The sequence below is a fragment of the Dicentrarchus labrax genome, unplaced genomic scaffold, assembly GCF_905237075.1.
Source record: "Dicentrarchus labrax unplaced genomic scaffold, dlabrax2021, whole genome shotgun sequence".
Classification (NCBI taxonomy): Eukaryota; Metazoa; Chordata; class Actinopteri; family Moronidae; genus Dicentrarchus; species Dicentrarchus labrax.
This window is the reverse complement of record NW_026136718.1, coordinates 26,397,343-26,423,833: the sequence shown is the minus strand read 5'-3', so window position 1 is coordinate 26,423,833 and position 26,491 is coordinate 26,397,343. Positions and strand designations below refer to the sequence as shown.

Genomic DNA, 26,491 nt, shown 5'->3' with positions numbered 1-26,491 from the left:
TAGCTTTGCATCACAGATACACATGCTTGTTTCGTAAATATTTTAGTTTGACATACTAATCTTCAAAATGTGTGGTGCGCCTGATTTTACACTGATTGAATTTGACTCATATTTATACTAATACTGACAATTCAAAGCACCACCAGAGACAATAGAGCAGCAACATATTAACTGACTAAGTAGCACTTTGTATTAGATTTCTCAACATTTTTGTAAAGGATCTAGATATTCTGTCAGTTCTGAACTATGTATTCTTAAATAGTATCTGTTGAGAAGAAACATTTGATAACAATAACAAAATGTTGTGTGTGTGCACAGTGTTAACAGTACATCCTACGTCTTGCCTTTCCTTCAGGCTGCTGGAGACAGACAGCAAGTCGCTACGCTCCATGAATGGCTCCAGGCGAAACAGTGGCTCCTCCCTGGTGTCCAGCTCATCCGCCTCCTCCAACCTCTCCCACCTGGAGGAAGACTCGTGGATCCTGTGGGGACGAATCGTCAATGAGTGGGAGGACGTGCGCAAGAAAAAGGAGAAGCAGCTTAAGGTGAGACGAGTGCCCATGACTACCTGTGTGAAGTATCAGCCGAGTCTCGTGCAGACCTGCTTAAGAGCTTACCAATACTGTATTAAGAGCTTACTGAGACACATTTGACCCAGCATCTACTGAAGACAATTTTTGTCTGCATTTTAATAACTGCCCATCTGACAAGAACAACAGTATTCCAGGTTTCAAAGAAAGAGACGGGAGCTTCAATGATTCTGTTTCTGCATGTAAACGTCTTTAAACATGATGAAAAATCTACAGTCTCTCTTGTAATACATGTGTGTCTCACAGGTATTTGTATCAATCTGTGGCCCAAATGCTACAATGGTCCTATCTGTTTGAATGTTTACTTGGTCCAGAAATAATTTCTAAGGCTATCTTTGTCCCTGGTGACCCTGTAGTGTTGTCATTGAACTTGTTATTTTAGTTCTTGACATTTGAAGCTAATTTTAGGTTGCTTGTTCCTACAGTTACTCTCTGAAGTCTTGTGATAACCCTATAACCCAGTCACTGTCAATGGCAGTTTGATTTAACCTGCACATGAACAGTGGAAATGTGTGTAAACACAATGACCAGAAAATAAAAAAACTCTCTTCAGGACTTTGGATAACATTGTGATAACAGTCCCGGGTCATGGCAGTGACTCTGCAAGTAAGCTGTAGTTTCCTATGTTCAGCTGTTTGGTGCAACTGCAAATGTTTGAAGGTGTGATTAGGGTGTTATTAAAGGGGAACTTCGGCGGATTTTTATCCTAGTCTTGATTACCAGAGGTCACCGAGTACTGTCGATAGGAAAAAGAACGACCAGAATTGGTTCTAGCAAACTGGAGATCCTGCAGCTAATGGCCAGAGCTCCCAGTTAGTTATAATACACTTCTTGGGGGCATATCCTAAAGAGTGCCTTTTGCTCCTCTTAACAGACACAAAATGCAATTAAAATGTCTGTGCAACATGATCAGGGCCCTTACGTGACAACAGCATGCCTTTTCAACTCATACTCACTTCACCGAAAGCCCAGAATAATCGATCACAGAGATAATGCCTTCACGACGAAAAAAAGTTTATTTCCCCCTCAAAAATGTCCATGCCTTCACACACTACTCTCCGATTTGCACACTTCCTGCATCAATCTCTTCTTCTGCGTATCCCTGCAACAAGTGAAATCCCAACAGGGAGCACGTTCACAGTCCGTTCACTGTTCAGATTTGAAATTGCAGCCCATCTGCTCTCCAGTCATGATGACACCCGAAAGCAGCACCCATGATCATGCCTTTCTCACAGTCCCATTTAAAGCACCTTTTTATCTGTAATGCGTTCACATAGAAAAACAAGTGTGGATATGGAGTTGCTGTTGCATGACCCTGATGAAGCTGCACATATGCAAATGGGACACAACATCTTCTGCATGGGCAGGGTTTCTGTTTTTCTTGCCACTGTGTGTAAATGGGGAAGTGTTGCGAAGGACCTGTGAACATGCATGGGTGTTATTATGTAATTTACCACAAGTAGTAATAACCAGATGGCTGCCGCTAGGATATTAATCATAACTGCTGAGGCCTCCACAAATGTGATGTTTTCTTCCCCTTGGCTTACAGAGAAACGTTTCTGTTGCATGAAGGAAGGAACTTTGACTTTTCTGTCCTTGTCAGCAAAACCCCTGATGTGTTCATGTTTTCTATTTTTTTGAGACCCACTACTGCCCTACTGATGTACATGATATCGATGTTGGAGCCTGTCACCAAGCATTAGTGTAAAGTGGTGGTGCGCCTCAGAAAGCAGCTTTCGCTCAGATACAGTCGAGATATGAGACGGTGCTTTGTTCCAACACAAAGCTTGGTTTGTCTTGTGTAACCTCTGAGAGGGAAGAGGGATCCCCTGCTGAAAGCCTGTGTGGGTGGACCTCTGCTCCAGATGCACCCTGGACTGACCAGATGCACACAGAGACACGCACAGACAATCCCATCACAGCAGGAAAGACCAGTGTTCCCCGTCAGCACAGGAAATTGCTTAATCAAATTGTATCAGCAGTAATATGGAAACAAATCACAGTAAAAAAGTGCCTCACTGACAAGATCATAGTTGGCAGTGGAAATTGTATTATTATTAGATGCACACTGTGCTGAAATGGGAAAATAAATACTAGAGCACAAAACATGACTGTGGCTCCATCCCAGGGTCTGTTCTTTTTCTCCACAGGCTGCCAATGTGTTTTCTTACACTTTTGTCTACATTCAACACAGTCCCAAATTCTTTTTAAATTGTCATAAATGTCATTAAAATATAGGTAGATTATTATTCATTTCTCAGAGTATCTGTTCTTTTCTTGTTCCACAGGATCTTGTTAGAAAAGGGGTTCCCCACCACTTTCGGGCAATAGTATGGCAGCTGTTGTGCAATGCCCAGAATATGCCCATCAAGGATCAGTACTCCGAACTACTGAAGATGACGTCACCCTGCGAGAAGCTGATTCGCCGAGACATCGCCCGCACTTACCCTGAACATGAATTCTTCAAAGAGAAAGACAGTTTGGGCCAGGAAGTGCTCTTCAATGTCATGAAGGTAAGTCCTGCATTTCATGAACCTGACTGTGTACAGATAAGAAATAAAAAAGGGACTTAACATTAGTTTCAGGGTAAAAACTGTAACTGAAGTGTGTACAGGTTTGACTCTTGACCATCACTCATCCAAAGCTAATCACTGTTACCTCAGGCATATTCTCTGGTTGACCGTGAAGTTGGCTACTGTCAAGGGAGTGCTTTCATTGTAGGACTGCTACTCATGCAGGTAATAATACCATTTTCACCACACATGTATACAAACACTGATTCACCAGCTTCCTGCAAATAGTTTGGCATGTTTTACTGAATAACAGACCGATTTGAGGTTTGATGTCATCCTGTTATTTTTCTAGATGCCAGAAGAGGAGGCTTTCTGTGTGTTTGTCAAGTTGATGCAAGACTACAGATTACGAGAGCTCTTCAAACCCAGTATGGCTGAGCTGGGACTCTGCATGTACCAGTTTGAGTGTATGATCCAGGTAGAGGCCTCGTTGTTGGTAGTGAGACTGCTGCAATGGATTGTCAAAATGTAGTCATCTTACAGTGGTAATGGTGTGAATCCATATGATATATTTTTGCCTCACAGGAGCAACTCCCGGAGCTGCATATACATTTCCAGGCTCAGAGCTTTCACACTTCCATGTACGCCTCCTCCTGGTTCCTCACCATCTTTCTCACCTCCTTCCCTCTGCCCGTTGCCACAAGGATCTTTGACATCTTCATGTGTGAGGTTAGTTAACAGGGAACTGTAGTTCAGTTCACCTGCTTTGAATGACATCCTGTAGTTAGGTACATGTATCAAGAATCAGTATATTTGTCATTCTATTTATTTAGCTTGCATTTACTCATTTTGTAAAAGAGATACTCTCAGGGATTTGTCTTTGACTTGCACATTAGCTTCTGTCTAATGTTTGTGATCTAGTAGTTGCACAGTGTCCTGCTGTTGCACTCACTGTATGTCACTGAGGCTAGTAGTCTCAGACCAGAAGTCTAAAATGCAGATGTGAAACACCATTGAGCCCTTACATTGTCGTTTTCACAGAAAAGATGTGAGGTAAAGATTTCTTCTGCTGCTCTAAGAATGATTACATTACATATATAATACAGACGAAATGAAAACTGTTAAGAAAAGGTTATCCATTAACGCCACCTGTTGGAGAAAACAAACACTACAGTGCACATTAAATAGTTACTGTGAGTTGTTTCATCACTCCCTTGAAAACGTTTAATTCTCATTCCACTTTAAAATACATTTCACAGCATACTAGCCGTCATTTATTCTTGCAAAACCTGAATCCTTCTGTGACTACTGGTGATCTCTTTCTTCAGGGTCTGGAGATAGTCTTTCGTGTGGGACTGGCCATTCTTCAGATGAACCAGACTGAACTAATCCAGCTTGACATGGAGGGAATGTTACAGGTATATCACATCCACATTAACGTGTCAGCTCAGATTTCTGGTGCAAGATGTGCAAAACCCTCATGGGAGGAACCTCTACCACACCCAGATAATTGATACATGTGCCCTCCCAGCCTGTACCTGTGTACATGCCGACATTTGATGTAGTGCTTCTGAGGTCAGAGAAACACCTGACTAAGACATCAGGGTGCATAGTTGTTTGAAAGCAGCTGTGTGGCACTTATCCTGCTTCTGTTTCCTTACTGCACTCCAGCACTTTCAGAGGGTCATCCCACACCAGCTCGACAGTGGACCAGATAAGGTCATCCAGGCTGCTTATCAAGTTAAATACAATGCCAAGAAGATGAAAAAGTAAGCACAACTCTCAGTTCATCAACACCTACTAACCTCTCTTTTTGTTGATGCATTTATTTCTACATAAGACCCTGGAAATGTAGACGCACTCATGAATGTTTAATATTCTGGGTTTCCACTTAGCACTTTGAACTTTTCTGTAACTATTTCATAACATCTGTGATTTCAATCAATTGTATGGCTGCGTCTACTGATTTTGGGATGTTGAGAATTAGTATTCAAGACTTGTAAGAATTAATATAATTATTATATTATATAAGATTTATGAATATATTTAGAATTAATTAAAGTTGGGGTGCCTGGAAAGGGAAAGAAATTATATATATATATATATATATATATACACACACACACACACATATATATTTTTGTGTATATATATTTACACATGTATGTAAAAAAAATCAAATTAAAGTTAATGAAGGCTACAAAACCTTTAAACGTTTAGCTTTTTATATTATCTGTGAGTACAGTTTGCTAGTTTATGTCAAAAGCTTAATTTAATCCTCTATGGCTTAAAATCACACTTAAATTAAATTATTTCGTTGAAAGTCAGTTTATTACTCGGACACTGTTTCTATTTTCCAAAATATATAAAACCACTTAACAAGAGATTTCTTGGAACTTATTCAGAAATGACAGCCCTGTAAATGAAAGCATTGCCTTGTTTTAATGTGTACAATATTTTTTTAAAATCTCAAAATATTGGCAGGCGAGGAAAAAAAAATATTTTTTTTCTCTTACAGAATGTTTATGACATTTGGCCCACTTTTTGTGCTTCTATTTTTTTCAATACCCTGGACCATGCTCGACACATTTTATTACTACTTCATTTTCTTGATTTTCTTTGTGATTTTTTTTTTCAGGTTAGAGAAAGAATACACTACAATCAAAACTAAAGAGATGGAGGAGCAGGTGGAGATAAAGGTGTGTGCAGATTGTTTAGTGTTTAAAAGTCCTGAAGGCTCAACTATGCGTATTTTCATCTGATTCTGTAACCTGTTGTTCTGCAGAGGCTGCGGACAGAGAACAGGCTCCTGAAGCAGAGGATAGACACACTAGAGAAAGTAAGTGCATGAGTGTTTGCCACAGGTGCTCCGTCACCAGACAAACCAATCAGACACCGCTCCCTGCTCATCAACATTACATTAACCCACCCAGCTGTGTATGCTCATACATCATGCATCTCCTCCTATTGATGGAGTCTTGTCTTTCACTAACTGTGCTGTGTTAGTTGAAAGTCGTCCGTTTACATGATAAACCATCGCTGGTTGACTGGTACTGTATGGTGAACTTTCTGATTGTAGATAAAGTTACTATCAGAAACTGAAGCTGGATTTGGTCTTCAGGTTGTCTTGGTGTCACGGTGACTGTCTGTGTGGCTCGTATAACCTCCTGTGGTGAATTTTAAAATTCACCCGACACCACTAACTGAAGCAAAGACTGTAACAAGCCTGTTTGGAATGTGAAAGTGGCTGCTTGATGCTGTTGATACAAAGCACTGCATGCCAAGTTTGCACTGTTTGTATCATTCTGCACCTCTTTGTGTCATTTGGAATGGGCACTACTGCTGCCAGGTAAAGGCACCATGCATGAGGTCTGCCATGGATAGCAAGGGTGTCCGCTCCACCGCGTTCGCCTGCAGGATGGAACACTGTGGTCTAATTGAGTCCGTTATTTAAAATCAGCTGGAGGCTGCTGCTCTCTGACCCGTCCCTGTCACGTAACTCCCAGGACCTTTTTAACTCTTCATTAACGCAAACTGTTCAAAAGCTTGGATGAACCTCAGCTTCTCTTTAGATACACACACAGCTCTGTCATTGTGCTGCTGCTGCACCATACTTCACTCTCTGCTAGAACCAGAGCTGTCCTGTGCTTCTTCCTGTCTGAAACCTGTCACTGTGTTATCAGCACCACCTGTTTTTCACTGTGTCAACAGCTTATTTGCACCTTTTTCACCACACCTGCATGCAATGTTCCTTTTCTACCCCTGAATGTAAACCATCTGTAAACAAATATTTCTGGAGGGGAAATGAACATTGCATTTCTTCTCTAAAACAATCAGTTGTTCTTGTGTGTGCTTTAAACTGTCCTCTGGATTGTCTCTCTACTGTCTCTTGTTGATGTTTCTGTTTTGTAGGAAAGTGCTTCCTTGGCAGATAGATTGATCCAGGTATATCCCTCATTTTCTCTTTACCCTGATTTTGTTGCACCCTTCTTCTTCTTTCTCTCTCTTTAGTATTGCATGCTTATGATTAGCACAATGAAAGACAGTAATAATGTGGGATCAAAGTAACTCTGATGATTCTCTGAATTATGATCTAAACCAGATTATAACTGATGACAGTGTTGGATAAGTGCATGAAATACCACATTGTGGCAGACCAAGTGAGAGAATCACAAATCATGCTGATGAAAGCTAAGGATTTAAATAGATATCACACATTGCTAGAACTAAAACAAGCATGTCCTTAGAAAACCCAATCCCTCATCTTCACCTCTGATTTGCCCACCCATTCCGCCCTCTCGTTTTCACTTGTTGTCGTGCTCACTCCACCCCCCCCTCGGTTGGTTATGTCCCAAGGGACAAGTGACCCGAGCTCAGGAGGCAGAGGAGAACTACCTGGTCAAGCGGGAGTTGGCCACAGTCAAACAGCAGAGCGAGGAGGCCACTGCTGAGCTGGAGCAGGCCAAGAAAACCATCAGGCAGCTCCAGCAACAGCAGCAACAGCAGCAGCAGCCACACGCGGTAAGGAGGGCCACAGAGTCCCCAGCTGGCAGGTTGCACTGGCTCAGGTCCTGCCCTGACAGGGACTGGGATATTTCCCGGATCATTTTGTGTGTTGTGCAGTACTGAAACCTCAGGCTGACCATTTCAAGATCATGCGGTGTGCTAGAACTGACACTTGGGCCAGTCAAAATGTGTATCACTACAGTTGACATGTGTCACGGTTATCTGCTCCCCCCCCGCCACCGCCCAGTTGGCACGTATTCCCTAGCAACAAGATCCAAACAGTGGCAGAGCAGGGATTTTCTCACTTTGCACATCGGCTTTAATGATCTGTTTTGGCATGCATGAATTCAAATTTTGACACGGTGCACTACACAGTTCAGCCACCATTTACAGTCTTCTGCATTCTCCGAAATGCATTCATGAATTTGTAAGCAGTTGTCTCACAGGCTGGTAGATTTCACACACTGCACCCTGTTCTCAGAATCCTCTCGCTGCATATCTATTGACCTAACATTCTCAATTATTGATGGCTGGATTCCAGATGATCATGTGCCGGCGTTACATTGTTTTACATAATTTGCTATCTTGCTTCACAATGAGCATCCATGAATAATTCATGTGAATGTGAAAGGCAAAATGGTTGATGTCAGCTGAAATGAAGGTTGAATTCAAGAGGCACTGAGGTGTATTTTCTTCCAAGAGAATAAATATGATTTAGCTGAGCCTATTTAGACTGGAATTATTTTGAAACCCTGGTTTACATTACAGCAGGTTGAATATTTAGTCCTTCATTAAATGCCAACTTGACGACACACAGGCATCCACGTTTGTAGCCCTGCTTTCACGCACATGTCCTATTGTAGAAGGGAGCCCCACGGTACTCTGAGGAGTCCGTCCTGCAGCTGGAGAGAGAGCTGGTGCAGGCCCGGCTGAAGGAGGCAGAGTCTCAGTGTGCCCTCAAGGAGATGCAAGACAAGATCCTGGATATGGAGAAGGTGTGTTGATTCAGACATGATGCCTATGATTAAATCTTAGACAAATTATATTACTATGTGACCCAGCTATATGACTGTACCCACCTTCCTTAGAGGAACACATCTCTACCGGATGACACAAATGTGGCGCGTCTTCAAGAGGAGCTGATAGGGGTGAAGCTGAGAGAGGCGGAGGCTCTGACTGGCCTGAAAGAACTGAGGCAGCAAGTCAGAGACCTGGAAGAGCACTGGCAGGTGAGCACACAGGACTTTTTAATCAACACGTTATCTTTGTCGCACTTTTTTTGCAAAATGTGATGGAAAGACTGTACCGCCTCTCCTCAGCGCCACTTGGCACGCACCGCTGGTCGCTGGAAAGACAGCCCCAGGAAGAACACTGTGAGCGAGCTGCAGGACGAGCTGATGAGTGTGAGGCTGCGTGAGGCCGAGGTCCAGGCAGAGCTGCGAGAGACGCGACAGAGGATGCTGGAGATGGAGACGCAGGTCAGAGGTCACATCAGCTCTCTGACCACATTAGGCTGTGTGGTGCAAATTCTTTGTTTTCTGTCCTTATAATGCCATTAATCATAGGAAATCAAAGGTATACAGTAGTGTGGAGTAAGGTGGATCTAAATGAGCTTCCAGTGTGGTCTTTACCTGCATTTTCACATGTATCCTTCAGAGGGCAGCAGTCATCTGTTCTAAACACCTCAGATACTTGCATGTGAAGCACTGCAGGCAATTCTCATCATCCAGTTTTAACGCTCAATTTCTTTTGGATTGAATTGATCATTTAAAAAAATATGTTTTTTTTTTTCCTTCAATATACCACCTGTTCTGACACAGAATCAGATTCACAGTAACCAGCTGCGACGGGCGGAGCAGGAGAGTCGCTGTCTGCAGGAGTGTGTGCAAACACTGACGGTGCAAAATAAAGACCTGCATGTGCAACTCCAAGAGATCAAGCGGAGACAAGCTGAGATTGAATGCAAGGTACAACTCTGTGCATAATGTAAATGGCATAATGTAAATGAAATAAAAAAATATAGTAGTATATATTGTTAACATGTAAAATTGATGAGGTCAATATCCAGATCCAGAAAGAGGAAATATGTTTTTCGTTATGATGTGTGTTCTGATGCTGTTAGATTTCTTTATAGCTGACAATCTGTCAGGAATTTCCCTCTGAAAGATTCACACATACACAAATAGAAATTACACGAATGTTGAACATATTTTTACCGTATTGGTATCACACCTACTGGGGCTTCGGTAGAACTATCAGTAACGTCATTCTGTTGTTCTGCAGAGTAAGGAAGAGGTGATGGCAGTGAGACTGCGGGAAGCTGACAACATTGCTGCTATGGCTGAACTCCAGCAACAGATCTCAGAGCTTGAGATTCAGGTAAAGTCCCAACACACACTCCTCTCTATGATTGTCTGTAACATCACACTCCTGCCTCTGCATCAAACTTTGGATTTCCTCAACGCCTTCGCAAACCACATTTAACCACAAATTTAATTCCTTCAGACATAGAGAAAGTTTTATTCTTGTTTTCATTGATGTGAGGAAGACAGTTTGGTTGATCAGTATGTTTCTCGTCTAACTTTTAACAACAGGCTGCCAAGTTTGAACTATCATGAATATTTTACATGATGGCTTTCTGTACTTGTGGTTAAGTCTGAGCTCTTCTCACTAGTTGAGATATGAAAGAGGCAGGGCTCTGATGGGGGGAAAAAAAGCTGAGATCACACACTCACATTTACATCTACCAATCAGAATTTTACAAAATCTGAATGTGATAGATGTGTTGTTTGCTTGTTGCCATGGAGACATAAAATCTGATCAAACCGCACCCACGCAGTCTTGGTGACGCAGATTAGCTCAATTATTTCACTTCCCCCCCCCCTAATTTTGACTTTGTGAAGAATATTTCGATTATGTATATGCAGAGGAACAGCTAATATTTGAAAGCAAGCTTTCAGGTGCTTTAATGCACAGGCAGCTAATTAGACTTGTGAAGGAGAACAGGAAATCAGTCACTCGGACTCTGCTGAGTATAGAGTACAGTACAGAGTTATGTTGTCTTATTTCACTAATCTAAACTTTTGTAATGGCACAAATCCACCTTAAATCAGAATTTACATATTATTCCACACATATTCCAAACCTGAAATCTCTATGCAAGCATTTAAAATGTGCTGTGATTGAGAAAATTTGCCTTGTTTTTCAGCTCACTGTATATCAGGACTGGAAATAGTTTGTCTCTATTTAAATTTCATGCAAATTCAAGATAAAAGCAGACTTTTTTAGAACTGTGGCCGGAGCCCAAAACTTCACTGATTAATGACATTTAACAAAGCTGCGTAGACTTGCATATAAACGTAGTTCCTGTATGAACCAGTCTCAACAAGTGCGAGTGAAGAATCCAGTATTTATCCCCAAACAAATGTAACGCTACACACAACAAGGGTGACCAAAACAAATACAGGCCTGTTCTCACACTGCCAGCACTCCACTATTCTGATTGATAACAGATAAAATTATCTATAAGCCAATCATAAGTAGGTGTAGGCTTGTTTGTGGGCTCAACACCACACTCTCCATATGAGTCAAGGTACATTATGAACAGTGAGTGTGGCGACAGATACTGTTATTGTGTGTAAACAGGCTATAGGGGATGAATGTGAATCTATACATTTTAAATTGCAATGGAATAATAATGTGGCTGACGATACATAAGATTTAAGTCTGTTGTGGTTTCTGTTCTTCTTAAACGGTTGGTTGTAAATTGGGTTGACTTTACACTAAAAGCTGGACATGAGACGTGTCATTGATTTCTGCTTGGTTCCCTTTTTTGAGGCCTATAAATATGTCAGAAATCTTTTCTTTTTACATGATGCCTTTTTGGATGTGTTTTTAAATGAGTCAATAGACTGTAATATGTTACAAATGAATAAGTGTCTCACATACTTGGCATTGAACCCACATATGTGGAACAAAATCTCTAAAAAATAGACGACTTATGAGTATAAATCTCAGAAGCAGTGATTGTATTAATAGTACCTCCCTTCCAGTCAGTACTGCAAGTAGCAGAGGTGCGTTTATTGTATGGCTTAACACACTGCAGTGTTTTATTGTAAAATGGAAAGTTTCTTGACAGTCAGTGATTAGCACCTTTCAAGTCCTACCACATCTGGACTGGATGGATGTCTCAGCCTCGGCCAGACGGGCCGCTATGTTTACGCTTCTATAGTTCTGATTCCGATCACACTGAGGCTTTTTTGCAGTGAAAAGTAAGTCGTCAGCTTCAGTCACTTTGTGTGCCTGTGAGCTACTCATGTTATCTGTCAACAACAGCTACATTCGGGCAATAAGAAAATCTAATGAAACAAATTAAGCCTATTAAAAAAAATTTTTAGAGAGCAAGGCTTCCGATGGCTCATGTATAATGCCGTGAAATGAAAACAAAGAAAAGTCATGTATAATTCCATTATTCCATGCACATTACAATCTGATATACATGGTTATCTCAGGCAGTAACTTGTTGTTTTAGATGGTATTTTTAATAATGAAACATAAAAACACATTGCTTTATGCTGTAGATTCCAGTATGTCAGAAGCGAAGGAAATCAACTGTTATTCTAACGTAGTATACATATAACACTAGCCAGTAACGGTTTTAGATTTGTAATGTAGGAGAAACGTGTTAACATTTAGAAAAGATGGTGGTGACTGAGGAAATTTACGCCAACAACTTTTTCACTATCAGTAGCCACACTGACAACGCCGCCCGCAGATGTGTCTGCTGACACTTTTTGTTTATCGGCCATGTGAGAGTAGGCATCGGCTGATGGCGATTATCTCAAGGTGCCAGGTATATCTATACTAGACATCCTTTTATACATCTGTAGTATTAATATCAACATTATTGCTAAAACTGATTAATATAGCATGGATAGTATTTATTGCTTATATTATGTAATTCAGTTGGAATGTTTGACTTTATAACACTATAATGTAGATATAAGCAGATATATGTTTATTAATGTATTTGTCAACATCTATAACTGCTCCTATGGGGACTCATAAGTGGAGGCTGCTGTATAAAGACAAAGAGAGGAGAAGTAAAGTGTTGCAGATCATGGTTCAGTGTCAGCTGAGCGTTAAACCAAAAGCTTTGGCCCACTTTGACTTGAGTTTTAGACAGGTCTGTTGGAAACAGTTGTGACTTTTGCCCAGTATGCTATTTAAAGTACTGCTGTAAATGTATTCCTGAGCTTAAGGTGTTTCAGATAATCTAAGCTCACAGCCTGGACTATTTATAAGTATGACACCTACAAAAAAACCTCCCCCCTTTTCCCCTTCAGAGGCACACATGATCACACAGTGTGGTCTGAGGTTTTGTTACTAAGTGATGGAGCAAAAACATGCAACACCAGAAATTCACCACTACCGCCCTCATACCTTTTAGAATCTGCGTAATGAACTCTCATTTGAGTATGTAAATAATATTCAGAAGCCTTTTCTTTTTATTGTATGATTTGCGTCTATAAAATGTGTTCAGGAGCAGGCAGGGTAATAAATCGAACTTGTGTCTGAGCCAAAATCACTGTGCCAGTGTTGGCTTCTTGGTCTGTGGTTTGGTTACCCTCTCTATAAGTTGTGGGTGAAAACTGCTTCAATTACAAGAAAATGTAAAAAAAAAGAAAAAAAAAAGAAAATCAGTTTCTTGCCTTGCTCGTCAGAGATGGTGTGACGCATGTTGATGGTGACAGTTTGCAGCTTGCTTTATGATGTGACAGGTCACCGTACGATCAGATTAGCTTTGTCTGAGTCTCAATAGTGAGTGTGGAAGACGCAGCAGACGCACATATCAAGGAGTCAGTCACTCAGAACATTAAGGTGACGTGTACCTTTATCGTTTATAGTAACAACGCAGTGATTGAACGAACAGATATAAATTAACGATAACACCTGCAAAATAATGATGGCAAACGTTGTCACTGAAACTAAGATGTCTAGAAAGGATTGTGTGTGTAGGACTCTTTCGCTACCACAGTCATAGCCTCTGTTTAACGCCACAGCTCCACAGTCTCTGTGCTGATAGGAAGTGGTTTCTCATCTTGAAGCAGAGACTCTACCAAAGGTGATATGCATGGTTTATTTTGAGGTTTCTATGACATGCTCAGAGATTTATACTAAATGTTTTTAGCCAGTTTCATGTGTGATCTGTTTGGAGAAAATGTATCTTTATTATTAATCTCACAGATGTAAATATGCTCAAAACAGCCAAATGACAACAGTTTAAAATCTCATCCTGGCACTTGGAATAGTAAATGTATACAAATCATATGTGCTCTTCAGTGAGAGGTAGCTAAGTTGATACACTAAAAGTTTAATCATAATAAAAATGTAACATGAATCATACATTTTCACACATCCTTTTGTAGACGTCTTGGCAGATTCAAAATAAGCTGTACGTCTTGCCACATCAAGAAACACAGACAGAATGAAAATACTGTGAATGCATATGACGCAAATTCCAGTGCATTTTGCGGGGAATGTCTTTATGAGCTGTGATTTTGCTCACTAGCTCAATATGTGATGTGATGTTTGTGATGATCAAAGGTCGAGAATAGATCAGCTGCTCAGTTCACTGCGGCTGGTGCAGTAAACAAATTGAACTTTTCTGTCATTAGAGGTAGTTGCCCCCCTTTCCCCCTTTCCTTCTAACTCCTCTGCTGTTAGAAGTAAAGTTTAACAGACTTTTAGGGTGCTGGAATGTCAGGAAGACGTTTCTGTGAGACGTTTGACGTCCCCGGCCACAGCCTGACACCTGTTGATTCACGCAGCTGAACACGAGGAAGTCCCATTAACTGCCTGCCCATTATCGTTGCAGTGTTTTGGAGCGACGAAACCTCAAAAACAACAGATTCTTGGAATAATCTCACTTGTTTAGACTCCTTTGTGTGAAAAATAACCCTACTGGGACCTGCCATATTCAACCCCACCTTACCACAGGAATCAGAAAACCTATCTATACTTGTGACTCGTGTCACCTCTCTACCTCGACACCCCACCCCTTGCTGTGTGCTGTGTACACATCTTCCCTTTTTTGTCTCGTGTTGTAGCCTGTGGTTTGAAATCCTCTGTGCGCCATGCACTGGTCTCACTGTAGAACTGGCAGGTTCAAGGGTGTGATTGAAGTTTGAAATAGAGTATGTTTTTGTCTCCACTGTGTGCAGATGTCTTCAGTGAGGAATGTAAACATCACATGGGCTGTTTAACTGTTAAAGCTAACAACCAGCCTCTTCCCCAGGGCCCCAGGAGGAAATCAAGCACAAATGACAACGTTTTGTGTTTCCCCTGACATCTGTCACTTTGGTCTCCTGCCACACATGGAGGGCACATTGTGATGATGCTTTTTTAGCAGTGGGGCTCTAGTACCTGCCAGTGTTTGTCCTGTCTGTACAGTAGTTCACAACCATTCATATCCCTGGGTATTCATGGGTTTTTGCATATATATATATATATATATATAAGTTTAATCACTCTGCCAAAATATCAGTATTTAGGAAAAGCCAGCTGTATCACTGAGTACCGTCGCTTATTTTTATGCTCTCTTTTACCAACAGAAAGAAGAAGGAAAGGTCCAAGGCCAGCTGAACCACACAGATTCGAGCCAGTACATCCGCGACCTCAAAGACCAGATAGGAGAGCTAAAACACGAGGTGAGCATTGTGAACCACCTAAGCGTCAGGTTCATTAGTATTCAAATTGACTTAATTTGCAGCTTTTTTTTTTTCTTCTTGTAGAGGTTCAGATTTTGTTGTTGCCTTTTCTTTGATCTAGCATTTCAGAAGATTTCACAACATTCTTTCAGATATGGTTTTACTTTGAGGCTAACAGATTAGTACAAGTGTTAACTACACCCAGAGACTTCCTGTGTGGAGTTTACACCTCTTGCAGATACCTTCACAGACATAGCCTACTGATGTTTCTACAAGAAGATTTTACCAAGCAGAGCCCAGATAGGTAACAAAGATGGATTTACATTTCAAGGTTAAGCATTATGAATGAAGATTTAATCGTAAAGAGCAAGTAAAATGTGATTATTGGTACATTTTACTGACGTCGGATAATCTTTCTACCGTAGACATTCACTTTTATTCTTTGTTTAGTCCTCTCTGGATTCTTTTGTTGGATGCATGTAGTATGCAAAAAGGTCCAGTGTCATGGGTTGAACACGTGTCCTCTAATGATGACTTTCTACTTATTAAAGATTAAGAACTTTATCATTTTTGTGGAGATGTTTTTTTTAAAACTGCAGATAGGGGTCCTTGTTGTCTTCCAGCACATCAGTTATTTGCAGGAAGAACATCATATCCTGATATCTGTGTCTTTTACTGAATCAAAACAAGGAAGAACACAAAAACGTGACCAATAAGAGATGGTGAATTGTGGTTCAGTCGAGCTGCATGCATCAACTTCTTCTCACTCTACATCAAGGCAATGCAGTGACAGACCCATTTCCCCTCTCACCTGGTTTTCGTGTGGTGGTCATCCTGAGTTGAGTGTGTCTGCAGTGAGCGAACCTGAAAGTAGCAAGTGGCTCAGTAACAAGTCCCACCATCCTCCTCACTTATACTTCAGTCATATTTCTGGAAATTCTGACTACTGCTAGTCGGATGTTGATTACATCATAATTTCCCTTTTGCATGGCATAAACAGGAAGGTAGACAGTTTAGAAAGGTGAAGGCCTATTATGATTTTGTTTACTGTGTATTGTGCTCTCAACTGGCCTCTGAATGCATCTCTTCCTACATGTCTGTCTGTTTCATGGCAGGCCGACTCAGGTGAGTTGGTAAAGATGTACAATGTAACCTCCCGTGGTTTATCCCTGACCATCGTGTAACCCCGCCACCCTAGCCCCATTTGGGTTTGTTTAATTCACAGCGTGGGAGACGGTTCTGGATGCTTCCATAGAAATGTTTAGAGAGCGACGTGTGCTGCTCTGAGCTGGAGGTGGGGAAGTTAACCTGATGTACACCGACCAGTTAGTCCTTATCCTTGTAGTCTTTTCACTGGTAAAACCCAAACATGCTGCTAGAAAACACTAAGGAGAAGTTATAGATATCATTTTTGTATGGTTTGTCAAAGTTTGTTAGTTGAGTGTTGCTGAATTATCTCATTACTCCCCTTTGTGGCTAATGGAAGAAAAAAACCACCCACCACAACTGCAGTTCAACAGTACTTGCAATGTGTGTTTTTGCCCCCCACAGCCACAAGGGGCAGTAAGGCTATTCCAGCTTGGGAGAATAGAAAGAGGCGAAGTAGTTATAGATGTACTTGAAAACTTGCTTGAACAAACCACATGAAGGTGAGATTTATGCTTCATAAGGTTTTATAAGAGAAAACTCTTGGAGGATGAGGACTAACTGGTTGGTTTGGCAGATATATGTTGGGTTAACTGCCCACCTGTGACAAACTGCAGAGTACAGCCACTTTCCACAAGTTTTCAATAGGACACATTCAGAACTGGCTCTCAAGCAAATGGAGCTAGGCCTCACCCATGAATATAATTAATAATAATATTTATTATACAATAGCTTGGTCCCAAATCCATGCTACATACTGATTCTAAGAAAGTTTAGAGTGTGTAGTTCATTCACACTGCAAAAGTGTACAGTAAGCACAACTGTACACTATTAAATCTGTATGTAGTATGGAATTCAGGCACAGCTCATACCTTATTACATTGTTCCCTTTTGGTTGAATTGGTGCCTGCATGTTAATCTATGAAAGGACTCATTGTGTTTGTGCCAGTGATAGTGTTTAAATATCACTGACTGCCAAAGACTGGACCATTGTGTTTAACAGTTAGCATGTGTTATATCTGTTGGTCTTTGTTTTCACCCTTGGGAGTTACATATATTTGTTTGGCTCATTATTGCATGCAGGACTGAACATACTTTGCGTTGCTGCCAATACTCATCCCGCTTTCTCTCACAGATTTGCTGCTTAAAAGGACAGAGGGGCTTGGCCAGTCAGCCCACTTTTGATGGGATCCACATTGTCAATCACTATGTGGGGGATGATGGCTCTTACCAGTCTTCAGACGAAGATGGAGTCAAGGACCCCACCCTCCAGGACTCCCAGCATAGGAGCCGGGGTCGTATCAGACTGCGCCCCAACCTCCAGGACACCGACAGCGAGGAGGAGGATGAGGATGCCCTGCGACTCTCTGTACCTCAGAGCAGCAGCCACAAGTCCACCACCGTGTGACCAGCACCCGCTGGGCTGCCAGAGTTGGGACAGAGGCCGTCAGCACCTGCTGAGGAAGAGGAGGTGTTTCCAGCAGCCACTTCAGAGGGGAAGTCTGGATCTGGAGTTCTGAATTTCCGAAAGGAAACGCACCATCATTTCATATCATGAGAATCACACTTAAAGATTTAGTTGATCTAGATTGTTTGTAGTTTTTGTTTTCTTCCTGAGGGCAGCAAACACCCGTCTGTCTGAGCACCACTGGCAGAAGCAGAGAATTAAATAAAGTGGAGCGTATTAAACTCTACTGGGCCACAATGACCAGAGGAGGAGGAGGAGGAGGAGGCTGTAGGGGGTTGATGTAGGAGAGAGGAGGGGTGTGGGTGTGTCTGTCACTCCTCTGGCCCCCTGCTGTAGGTACAACACAGAGAAAGAGACTGTGCAATAAAACCTTTTGCGCTATATTACACTCTTCATCCAATGTGTTTTTATATTTTTAAAGCATTTTATAAATGAACATCAAAAATTGTATTGATGCCGTTACTACTAAGTGTCCATTGTGCAGAGGCAGAACTGTACCAGTGCTGTGTGTGTGTGTGTGTGTGTGTGTATATATATATATATCTATTGTCTTGATGAACTTGGTCAGAGGCTGCTATTAACCAGCGCTGACGTGACTTTTTGGCCTTAGCACATGCTGCATGCCTTTCACCAGGGCTGGTGTACTAAAGGTCAATGTGACATCTGCATACTTGTAGATATGTAAATGTGTATTATGTATTTTTTTCAATTCCTTTTGAACTTGAAAATATGTATCTATTGCATATCTGATGTTTAGAATATATTGTACAATTGAGAAAAAAGGGACATATAAGTTAGTTTAATATGTTAACAGATCCTGTTTCTGAGAAGAGAAAAACTGTTCTCTCCTCATTAAAACACTTCAGCTCACTGTTTTCAGACAAGTTAACATGATTCATCAGCGCAACTACTGTTGTTATTGTGCTGAATTCTCTGAAAGGATAGCGGCTTTACTTTCAAAATGAGGCCCCTCACCCCCCCTCCAGTAAGTCAGTTCAGCACATATCGCACGTTTGCTGATGAGTCAAACATGAGTAATGTCTACCATATGTTTTGTGTATCACAAATTTGCACGGAAATGGATGACGGTCCTAGGGAACTTTTGAACTGGGAGATAAAGCTAACAAACACCACATTGTACACTTTATAACAGAGTCTGGAGAGGAATCAGGAGCTGTCCAGTGTTACCAAAGTAAGCACCATATTGTGCTCATCCACAGGCCACTCCATTTCACACACAAGGACCTGGATGTGTAAGAATTTCTCTGAATGTCTGTATTGAACACTAACGCCTGTATTCAGTGAAAGACTGGAAGTGAGTGCCGCTGTCACGCCCAGGATACAGAAAAGGTTCTGACTTTGATAATGTCCCTTTGATGAACAAGATACCCTGTGTGGTATGGGAGAGGAACACGTTATGGCACTTTCAGAGTCTGCAGTGCAGTAAAGGACACACATGGCAACACTATGGAGCAGTCGGCACACTCTGGAGACTAAGTGAGATTGGTGTGTGTGTGTGATGAGTTCACAATAAAATGTTTGATACACTCCTTGACTGACGTGTCTTCTTAACGTAGGCAGCAGACCTCTAACCTGAGCCTCTTCGGGGCAGACTGAGATGTGTTGAGATGACTGTGAACACATGTGGGATGTTTGGTCTCAACATTGCCTTCCTCTTGTGAAGATGCTTTGCTTAGATTGACTGCTTTCAGGAAGTGATTTCTCGCGGTTTCAGAGCTGAGCCTCAACTACTAATCATTTCATGCAGAAAACCACATTTTAAAAAGAGCATTTCTCTTCGGGCACTGAAAGATTAACCAGGTTTGTGTTGTTGAATGCAGCTTAAGATGGGTTTTTTATTAGACATTTAGCAGAGTCTGGCTGTGCTGGTCAGGCTACTGTGAGCTGAGACTCATTTTATTTTGCAGTGATTGAGGATGTTTGCGGATATTTTGAACGTGCATTTAGTTCATTCAGATGTTGGCAGGCTGGTTGGACCCTGGACCCTGTAAGACAACCTCAGCTCATTGCTGTAGCTGTGAGACAGAGTCGTGCCTCATTCGGATGCCATATAAATCCGATTTCTATCATTCGGCCTCAGTCGGTAAGTCTGAATTTACAACTAACATAACCCGAGTTGGAGCTAAACCCCCCTTCCTTTGAACAGATATGACCCCAGCGCGACATACCTGTATTAGTACAGGTTTTTTTCAATGAGTAGATTTCATTTTCACTAACCTTATATTTGTCCAAATTGTACGTGTGTCCTGAAACGTTCCGCATAGTAAGAGCGCATTAAAATCTGAGAGTGTGGTGCCATTGTGGGAGGCATGAATCATTTGGTGTTCTCAGATGTGGAGGCGTTTTTAAGGTGGAATTTCAATAGAGAGCAAGACCAAATTATGCAGAAACAATAATGAAATTAATTTATGTCCATGCGGTGGACTAAACTAAGCACACATGGACCTGCAGAACAACAGGTAATAAAAACACTTCTGTCATTGTTATTATTATTATTATTATTTTGTTATTATTATTATTATTATTATTATTATTATTATTGTTGTTGTTGTTGTTGTTATTCGGGTTTTGTTTAACTCTTTGTTGTAATGGTGGGACAGCTGCTAACTGTTACGCAGCGTCCTGTCTCCGGGCCTATCGGTTGGCTCCGGGCAGCAGGACCTGTCTGCTGATTCTGTTTTTTTATCGGTTCAGGCTTCATATCTTCACCAACACGGTGTCCGGATGCTACGGCCGTTGTGAGTCTAATCGAGCCGGGGCATGTGGCGCTTTGATTTCCTGTCCTCAGTGTGCTGATAGGCTGGTTTCGCCTGTATCCGACTGCCCTGACACTTAAATTGTCCTCACGCTAAGTCTTCAACACTGAAATATTTACAGTTGTGGAAGAATTGGCATGAGTTGATTTATTGTGATAAGTAAACTTGGGTGTAGAAGATGTTAAGTTCATATAAAATGCAGCTCTGTGGCCTAAAAATATGATCTTCATTTTGACTCTTGATAAAACTACAATACAATAATCTTAAACATAGACAGTTCCGTTCAGTAACACTCAGTTCCAATCAAACATTAATGGTGTTTTTTTTCCTTATGATAATCAGAGTTCCTCTTTCTCTATCACTATCACTCTAATGGTTTTTGGGGGATTCGTTCATTGCACCTGCAGCGGATAAAAGGCACAAGGACGCACGACTCCTGTCCTATTGTTCGGTGCGTAATGACGCTTAACCGGCGCTACAATCTGCGTCCTGGGCGAACAGAAAACAAATTGTCTCTGTTATGGGCGTCTTTCTTCTGAGCATAATACCCAGGGTAACGTGAAACTGCCACCGCGGGCTCGAGGACGGAGAGTGTCTGTCACATAATAACAGTCTGAGGCCCAGCTGAGCAGCACACCGGGACGGAGCCCCGACAAACTCTGAATTGAACTCAGTCAGGATTTATACGGAGTTATTAACTATATTATTATAGTTCAATCTTATTTTATTCCTTTGTATTTTTTAGGAAGAATCCGAGCAAACACACTGCGGGGATGTGCTGGCTATAATGTTGAAACTACATTTCTAAGTGAATCTATATTAAGCATGAGGTGCTACTGTCGGTTCAGACTTTCCCCCACCCTTTTATTTTACCATTGCATGTATACATACAGGCTCTGAGCAACTGACACCCTGGGGTGCGCCTCCGCGTTTCCTCTCCCCCTGTCAGATTGAGTAAGGAGCTGATAAAGGGCCTGTATCACTTCTCCTGATTGCCACGGGCTCCTGGAGACACGATCTGCAGCCTGATCTGGGGGGGGTTGGGTGGGGTGGGGGGGCGGCAGCAGCTCCGGGCGGTGGGCCGCAACACTGCAAAAAAAAGTCCGGATTTATGTTTTTTTCTATTTTTTTTAAATAAGATAAAAAAAATAAATGAAAATAACTCCTAATAATTCCACGGGTGTTTCCAAAAGCTAAGCACTTCGTCATTAGCTGAGATGTGTGAGAAGAAGTCGCCCCCGCTGCAGACTCTTTTCCAGCTACCTGCAACCACACTGGCAGCTGACTAATACTAATACACCGCAGGCGGCTCTTTTTTTGCAGTGCAGTGAGCGCAGGAGCCGCTGCAGTGACACCTGTCCGCACACAACACCTGGCAGGCGGGACGGGACGCTGTGCGCATGCTCCGTCGTCAGGTTGAAATCTCTTAAAGCACTTGGAACCGCATCTCGCCGCCACCAGTGCAGATCAAATCTTTGCAGGGTTCAGAGCGAGACGAGGACGCCTCTCTACAGCCGGATTATCATCATCATCATCATCATCATCATCATCATCACCATCCCCTGTGTCTGCTCTCAGATCAGAGATGCCTCGCTCCTTCATGGTGAAGAGCAAGAAGGCGCACAGCTACCACCAGCCCCGCAGTTTGGAGGATGACTACAGCAGGCTGGACGCTATACTGGAGCGCATATGCTCAGGTTTGTGCAAAATTATTCCGTTTGTAAATATATATATATATTTAAACTAAAACATTTTTGATTTTACAGGAGAATTATTATTGTTAAAGGTATAATCCGTTATGAAACAACGGGACAGTGCATGCAAACAACTCTCACTGATCTGATTTTACAGTTTAAATGGCTGCAAATGCGCCAGTGCAGTTTATTAAAATGGGCCTTTAATTATATATAATTTTATAAAAATGCCGAAACAAAAATGAAAGTGCAATTTCTGATGTTTACGGTAGAGGTTTCACACTAACGAAATATATATATATATATATATATATATATTAATAGAGACGCATTTTTTATTATTATTTATTGTTTTTATTATATTGTATTATTGCTAGAAGTCAGATTATGCTGACCTTACCCGTTTGTGATTTTACACACCTAATAATACTGTTATATTTGGACATTTCTCCCAGAGCCATAATATAAGTGCCACACCTTCATTATAATTATAGCAGTTACATATTTGTGCAGTGGTATTCGTTTAAAATCAACACTAGGCTTTTCTTACCTCCTCTTCGCTGAGATGCTGACTGTCCTCCGTGTGTCCACTCAGACGCTGATAAGCTCCCAGAAGACACCGAGCTGTCGGTGGACAGGTACGGCCTCTCTCCGGACTCACACCTGGCTGACGCCGCCGATTTCTCCCCGAAGTCCCCGCTGAGCTGCACCGACAGTCTGTGCGGTCGCTCCACGGACTACGAGGACTTCTGGAGGCCTCCGTCCCCCTCTGCATCACCGGGTAAACACACAGACAGACACACTGCTTAATGATCAAGCAACTATGAGACGTTAAGGAGGAAAAAAAAAAAACACAGATAAGGTGATAAACTCGCTATTAACAGGAAACACCGCAGACACATTTTGGAAACTATAGCAGTATAATAGGCTACTTCCTGAATTATTTGCGATGATCTCATGTGTGTAACTTAAAAATATAAGCGGCCTTTGCAGTAGACCGCTCTATAAAGACTTTACATGTTTCATGTGCTTTTTATTGGTAAGAATGCTGTCACATTGTATCCTTTCACAACTAAACATTTAAGCTACTTTTTGTCTCGGCAGTTTAAATGTGCTGGGCCTTCAAAGAACTTTATTCCAACACTTTTTATTTTTTATTTATTATAGTATATTCCTGGTTTCCCCAACAGTAACTACTAAAAGAACATTGCATGACTCCTGTCAGGCCCTGTGGGGCCTCAGAAAACACCTCGCTTCAACCATGTCACAGGTCTCATTAAAATTTCATCCGGCCTCTGTTTGTTCCCCTCTCCAGTAGATTCTGAGAAGTCCCTGTCCACTTTGGTGGACGAGACCCAGCCCTTCACCGTTCCCTTCCGGCCATATGCCTGGAGCAGCTACGGGCCCGGGCTGAGGCCCTTGGTGCAGCAGAGCGTGGAGGTAGACAGGGGCCCGGCGGCGATGGCCTTCTACGGGGACAGGAGCGCCCACTCTGCCCTGTACGCAGACCGGGCTCTGGGCCAGGAGGCTTTCGGGGACTACAGGCAGCACGCTGCTGCTCTGCTGTTCCCTGAAGGAGGCCTGCACAGAAAAACCCACAATGTGAAGGCCCAGTCTGACCTGCTGTGCTCCAGTCTGATCCTCAATGGTGCTTACAAGTGTGTAAAGTGCAGCAAGGTGAGGATGGAGGGGCATCCTATAAATGCATGATGGGTTACACAGCCTCTGACCTGCAGGTGGTGGTCACTGAAAATAAAAGAACACTAAAAAATGTTTGCAGCCTGTGAATCAAATAATCCAAATGTGACTTTAGGAGAACACACAGTGCTGAAATGGCTCTGTGCTTGACCTCTGACCTCTTTATTTTATTCCCGAACTGGAATGAACTATTTCTTCACCAAAAATATATGTTTTTCAAGCAAAAGCTTAATTCTTTTCTTTCCTCTCTCCACCAGGTGTTTTCTACTCCGCACGGTTTGGAAGTCCACGTCCGCAGGTCGCACAGCGGCACCCGACCATTTGCGTGCGAAATCTGCGGCAAAACGTTCGGACACGGAGTGAGCCTGGAACAACACAAAGCTGTGCACTCTCAGGTGACTTGCCAGGCGTTTTAAAAACCACATCCTGCAGTTCACACCTCTTCTGTATCTGCTTCTTGTTGTCCGGCCGCTTTTCTGTCGTTGTGAAGTGTCGCGACTAAACCCGCCTTCTGCTCACGTTTCAGGAAAGAAGTTTCGACTGCAAAATATGCGGTAAAAGTTTCAAGAGGTCGTCCACTCTGTCGACGCACCTGCTCATCCACTCCGACACCCGGCCGTACCCGTGCCAGTACTGCGGGAAGAGGTTCCACCAGAAGTCAGACATGAAGAAACACACTTTCATCCACACAGGCAAGTGGAGAAAAAGGGCAGATTGTATCTCAACACAGAATTGTTCCTGGAACGTCTGCTGTTCCTGAGAATCTGTGCGTAATTTGTGCGCAAAAGTCCGGAATCTTCAAGGCGTAGAAAATAAGAATAGTTCAAGAGAAACTAAAATGTTCCTAAATGTGTGTTTTGGTTTCTCCAGGTGAGAAGCCACACAAATGCCAGGTGTGTGGGAAAGCCTTCAGCCAGAGCTCCAACCTCATCACACACAGCAGGAAACACACCGGATACAAGCCCTTCGGATGCGACCTGTGCGGCAAAGGCTTCCAGAGAAAAGTGGACCTGAGGCGGCACAAAGAGACGCAGCACGGACTCAAGTGAAGGCGAAATCCACCGCAACAATCATGTCATGTATTATGACTTTACAGTCTTTAAATTATTAGTCCCGAAACGAGTGAGGACATCTGACAGAGACATTCTAGACAGAAGACATTTGCGTTTTTCCCCCCAATCGCTCAGTTTGAGGACATTTCATGGCTCAAGATTGATCCACTTTTAGCTCTGTAAAGACTTTATGTGAAGGTGTATTTGAAATATATATAGTTATCTCAGATTATTTATTTTTACTAAAGAAAGACTTAATAATAAGACGGACATTTTGCAGCTAGAAGACATCGGCAACACTAAATATTTTACCACCCTCCTGCAGATTGTTCTACAGGCCCAGAGAACCAGAGATAAGCTGTGAACTGTGAGACATGATGTGACGGAGCATGATAAAAAAAAATAATAAAAAAAAAAATAAAATCAACTTGTCACGTGATATAAAGCAGCTCAAGTGGTTTTAAACCCCAAATATTTGTACTCAGTCAAATAACCGGATCGACAATAAAAGCGGACAGAGATGAAAATCTGCGCTTTCCCAAAGAACAGAAGCATTTTGTTTTCAGTTCGGAGACATGCTGGCAAAACAGCCTCCTCTCTCTGTGTGATTTAAACAGGAGGGTTGCTGCCTCACTCACCAAGCTGTTATCTTCCACTTTTCCATTTTGCACATTTTATTGTCAGAATGAACTTTTTTAAAATATCTTTTTTTTCCCTCCAGGTTTTTTTTTTATTTTCTGGGTGGTTATCATTTAAATAAAATAAAAATAAAAATGCAATAAAATCTAAAAGTGAAATGATCTAAGGTGATTTCTTTTCCAAATGAGGGATGCGGGGAAATCTCCTGAGACTGAATAAAACGAGTCAACTTACTGGTCATTTAACTCACCGCCATAATTGGGCTTTTTTTGACACCTTGCAGCCTCTGTAGCCCACAGGCCGTCAAGTGTCATTTATTACGCGCTATTTTATTGTTACCCTTCGATTAAACTGCTTTATTATAATCTTCCACCAACAAATCAACACAATACGACAATAAGATATTTGTTTAGGTTAATTAAAGCCAGAGGCCGACACAAAAACAAAGGGCTGGGACTTCTTGCTGCCGTGATTGTGATTGCCCAGAGGCCCCCGCGGCTGCTGTTTGTTTTGACCACTGCAGCCATGTGTTTGAACCTTAAACAGTCTGAGCAGATTTAACCGTTAACCAAATGTTTTTTACCCTCATGGCTGTTTTTTTGAGTTTAACAGGAAGCTGGCAGAGAAGGCAGCACATGCAGCAGCTGTGATCCTCTGAGGGCTTGGTGTTGAGTTTTATTATGATTATGTTGTGAAAGG

At 42.0% G+C, this 26,491-nt stretch overlaps 2 protein-coding genes and 1 long non-coding RNA gene across 14 annotated transcripts in view; 2 read left to right on the top strand and 1 right to left on the bottom strand.

The window, feature by feature from the left end:
- evi5b (ecotropic viral integration site 5b) overlaps positions 1–19,480 on the top strand; it is a 33,213-nt gene extending 13,733 nt beyond the window's left edge. For 6 of the 9 annotated variants that reach the window (XM_051376327.1, XM_051376325.1, XM_051376328.1 and 3 more), the window contains 18 exons: positions 356–545; positions 2,879–3,103; positions 3,254–3,328; positions 3,456–3,581; positions 3,689–3,832; positions 4,432–4,521; positions 4,775–4,872; positions 5,742–5,802; positions 5,889–5,942; positions 7,016–7,048; positions 7,460–7,624; positions 8,473–8,604; positions 8,698–8,838; positions 8,929–9,087; positions 9,430–9,576; positions 9,893–9,988; positions 15,223–15,318; positions 17,600–19,480. In XM_051376327.1, coding sequence (XP_051232287.1) covers positions 356–545; positions 2,879–3,103; positions 3,254–3,328; positions 3,456–3,581; positions 3,689–3,832; positions 4,432–4,521; positions 4,775–4,872; positions 5,742–5,802; positions 5,889–5,942; positions 7,016–7,048; positions 7,460–7,624; positions 8,473–8,604; positions 8,698–8,838; positions 8,929–9,087; positions 9,430–9,576; positions 9,893–9,988; positions 15,223–15,318; positions 17,600–17,872 — 2,305 coding nt within the window. In that variant the 3' untranslated portion in view covers positions 17,873–19,480. The remainder of the gene's footprint in view (positions 1–355; positions 546–2,878; positions 3,104–3,253; positions 3,329–3,455; positions 3,582–3,688; positions 3,833–4,431; positions 4,522–4,774; positions 4,873–5,741; positions 5,803–5,888; positions 5,943–7,015; positions 7,049–7,459; positions 7,625–8,472; positions 8,605–8,697; positions 8,839–8,928; positions 9,088–9,429; positions 9,577–9,892; positions 9,989–15,222; positions 15,319–17,599) is intronic. The other 3 variants (XM_051376330.1, XM_051376324.1, XM_051376332.1) reach the window with 2 other exon arrangements.
- Positions 15,651–17,603, bottom strand: LOC127350088 (uncharacterized). Its single transcript, XR_007880516.1, has 2 exons — positions 16,130–17,603; positions 15,651–15,993 (listed from the first exon to the last, which is right to left on the bottom strand). It is a non-coding gene; the product is annotated as an uncharacterized LOC127350088 (long non-coding RNA).
- A 129-nt stretch (positions 19,481–19,609) lies between the features above and the next one.
- Positions 19,610–25,944, top strand: gfi1ab (growth factor independent 1A transcription repressor b). 4 transcript variants are annotated; one of them, XM_051376335.1, is made up of 7 exons: positions 19,610–19,753; positions 22,288–22,406; positions 22,999–23,184; positions 23,719–24,080; positions 24,359–24,496; positions 24,628–24,793; positions 24,972–25,944. In XM_051376335.1, the coding sequence occupies exons 2-7, from the start codon at positions 22,295–22,297 to the stop codon at positions 25,148–25,150; spliced, it is 1,143 nt and encodes a 380-aa protein (XP_051232295.1). In that variant the 5' UTR covers positions 19,610–19,753; positions 22,288–22,294; the 3' UTR covers positions 25,151–25,944. The 4 variants fall into 4 exon arrangements, with proteins under 4 accessions (XP_051232295.1, XP_051232296.1, XP_051232294.1 ...); XM_051376336.1 differs by lacking the exon at positions 19,610–19,753 and adding an exon at positions 19,761–20,036; XM_051376334.1 differs by lacking the exon at positions 19,610–19,753 and adding an exon at positions 19,761–20,036 and having other exon boundaries at positions 22,015–22,406.
- Positions 25,945–26,491: the final 547 nt, after the last annotated feature.

Coding starts and splice junctions, on each gene's coding strand:
- gfi1ab (XM_051376335.1), top strand. CDS start 22,295: ATGCCTCGCTCCTTCATGGTGAAGAGCAAGAAGGCGCACAGCTACCAC. Junction 22,407..22,998: donor ACTGGAGCGCATATGCTCAG/GTTTGTGCAAAA, acceptor GTGTCCACTCAG/ACGCTGATAAGCTCCCAGAA. Junction 24,497..24,627: donor ACAAAGCTGTGCACTCTCAG/GTGACTTGCCAG, acceptor CTCACGTTTCAG/GAAAGAAGTTTCGACTGCAA.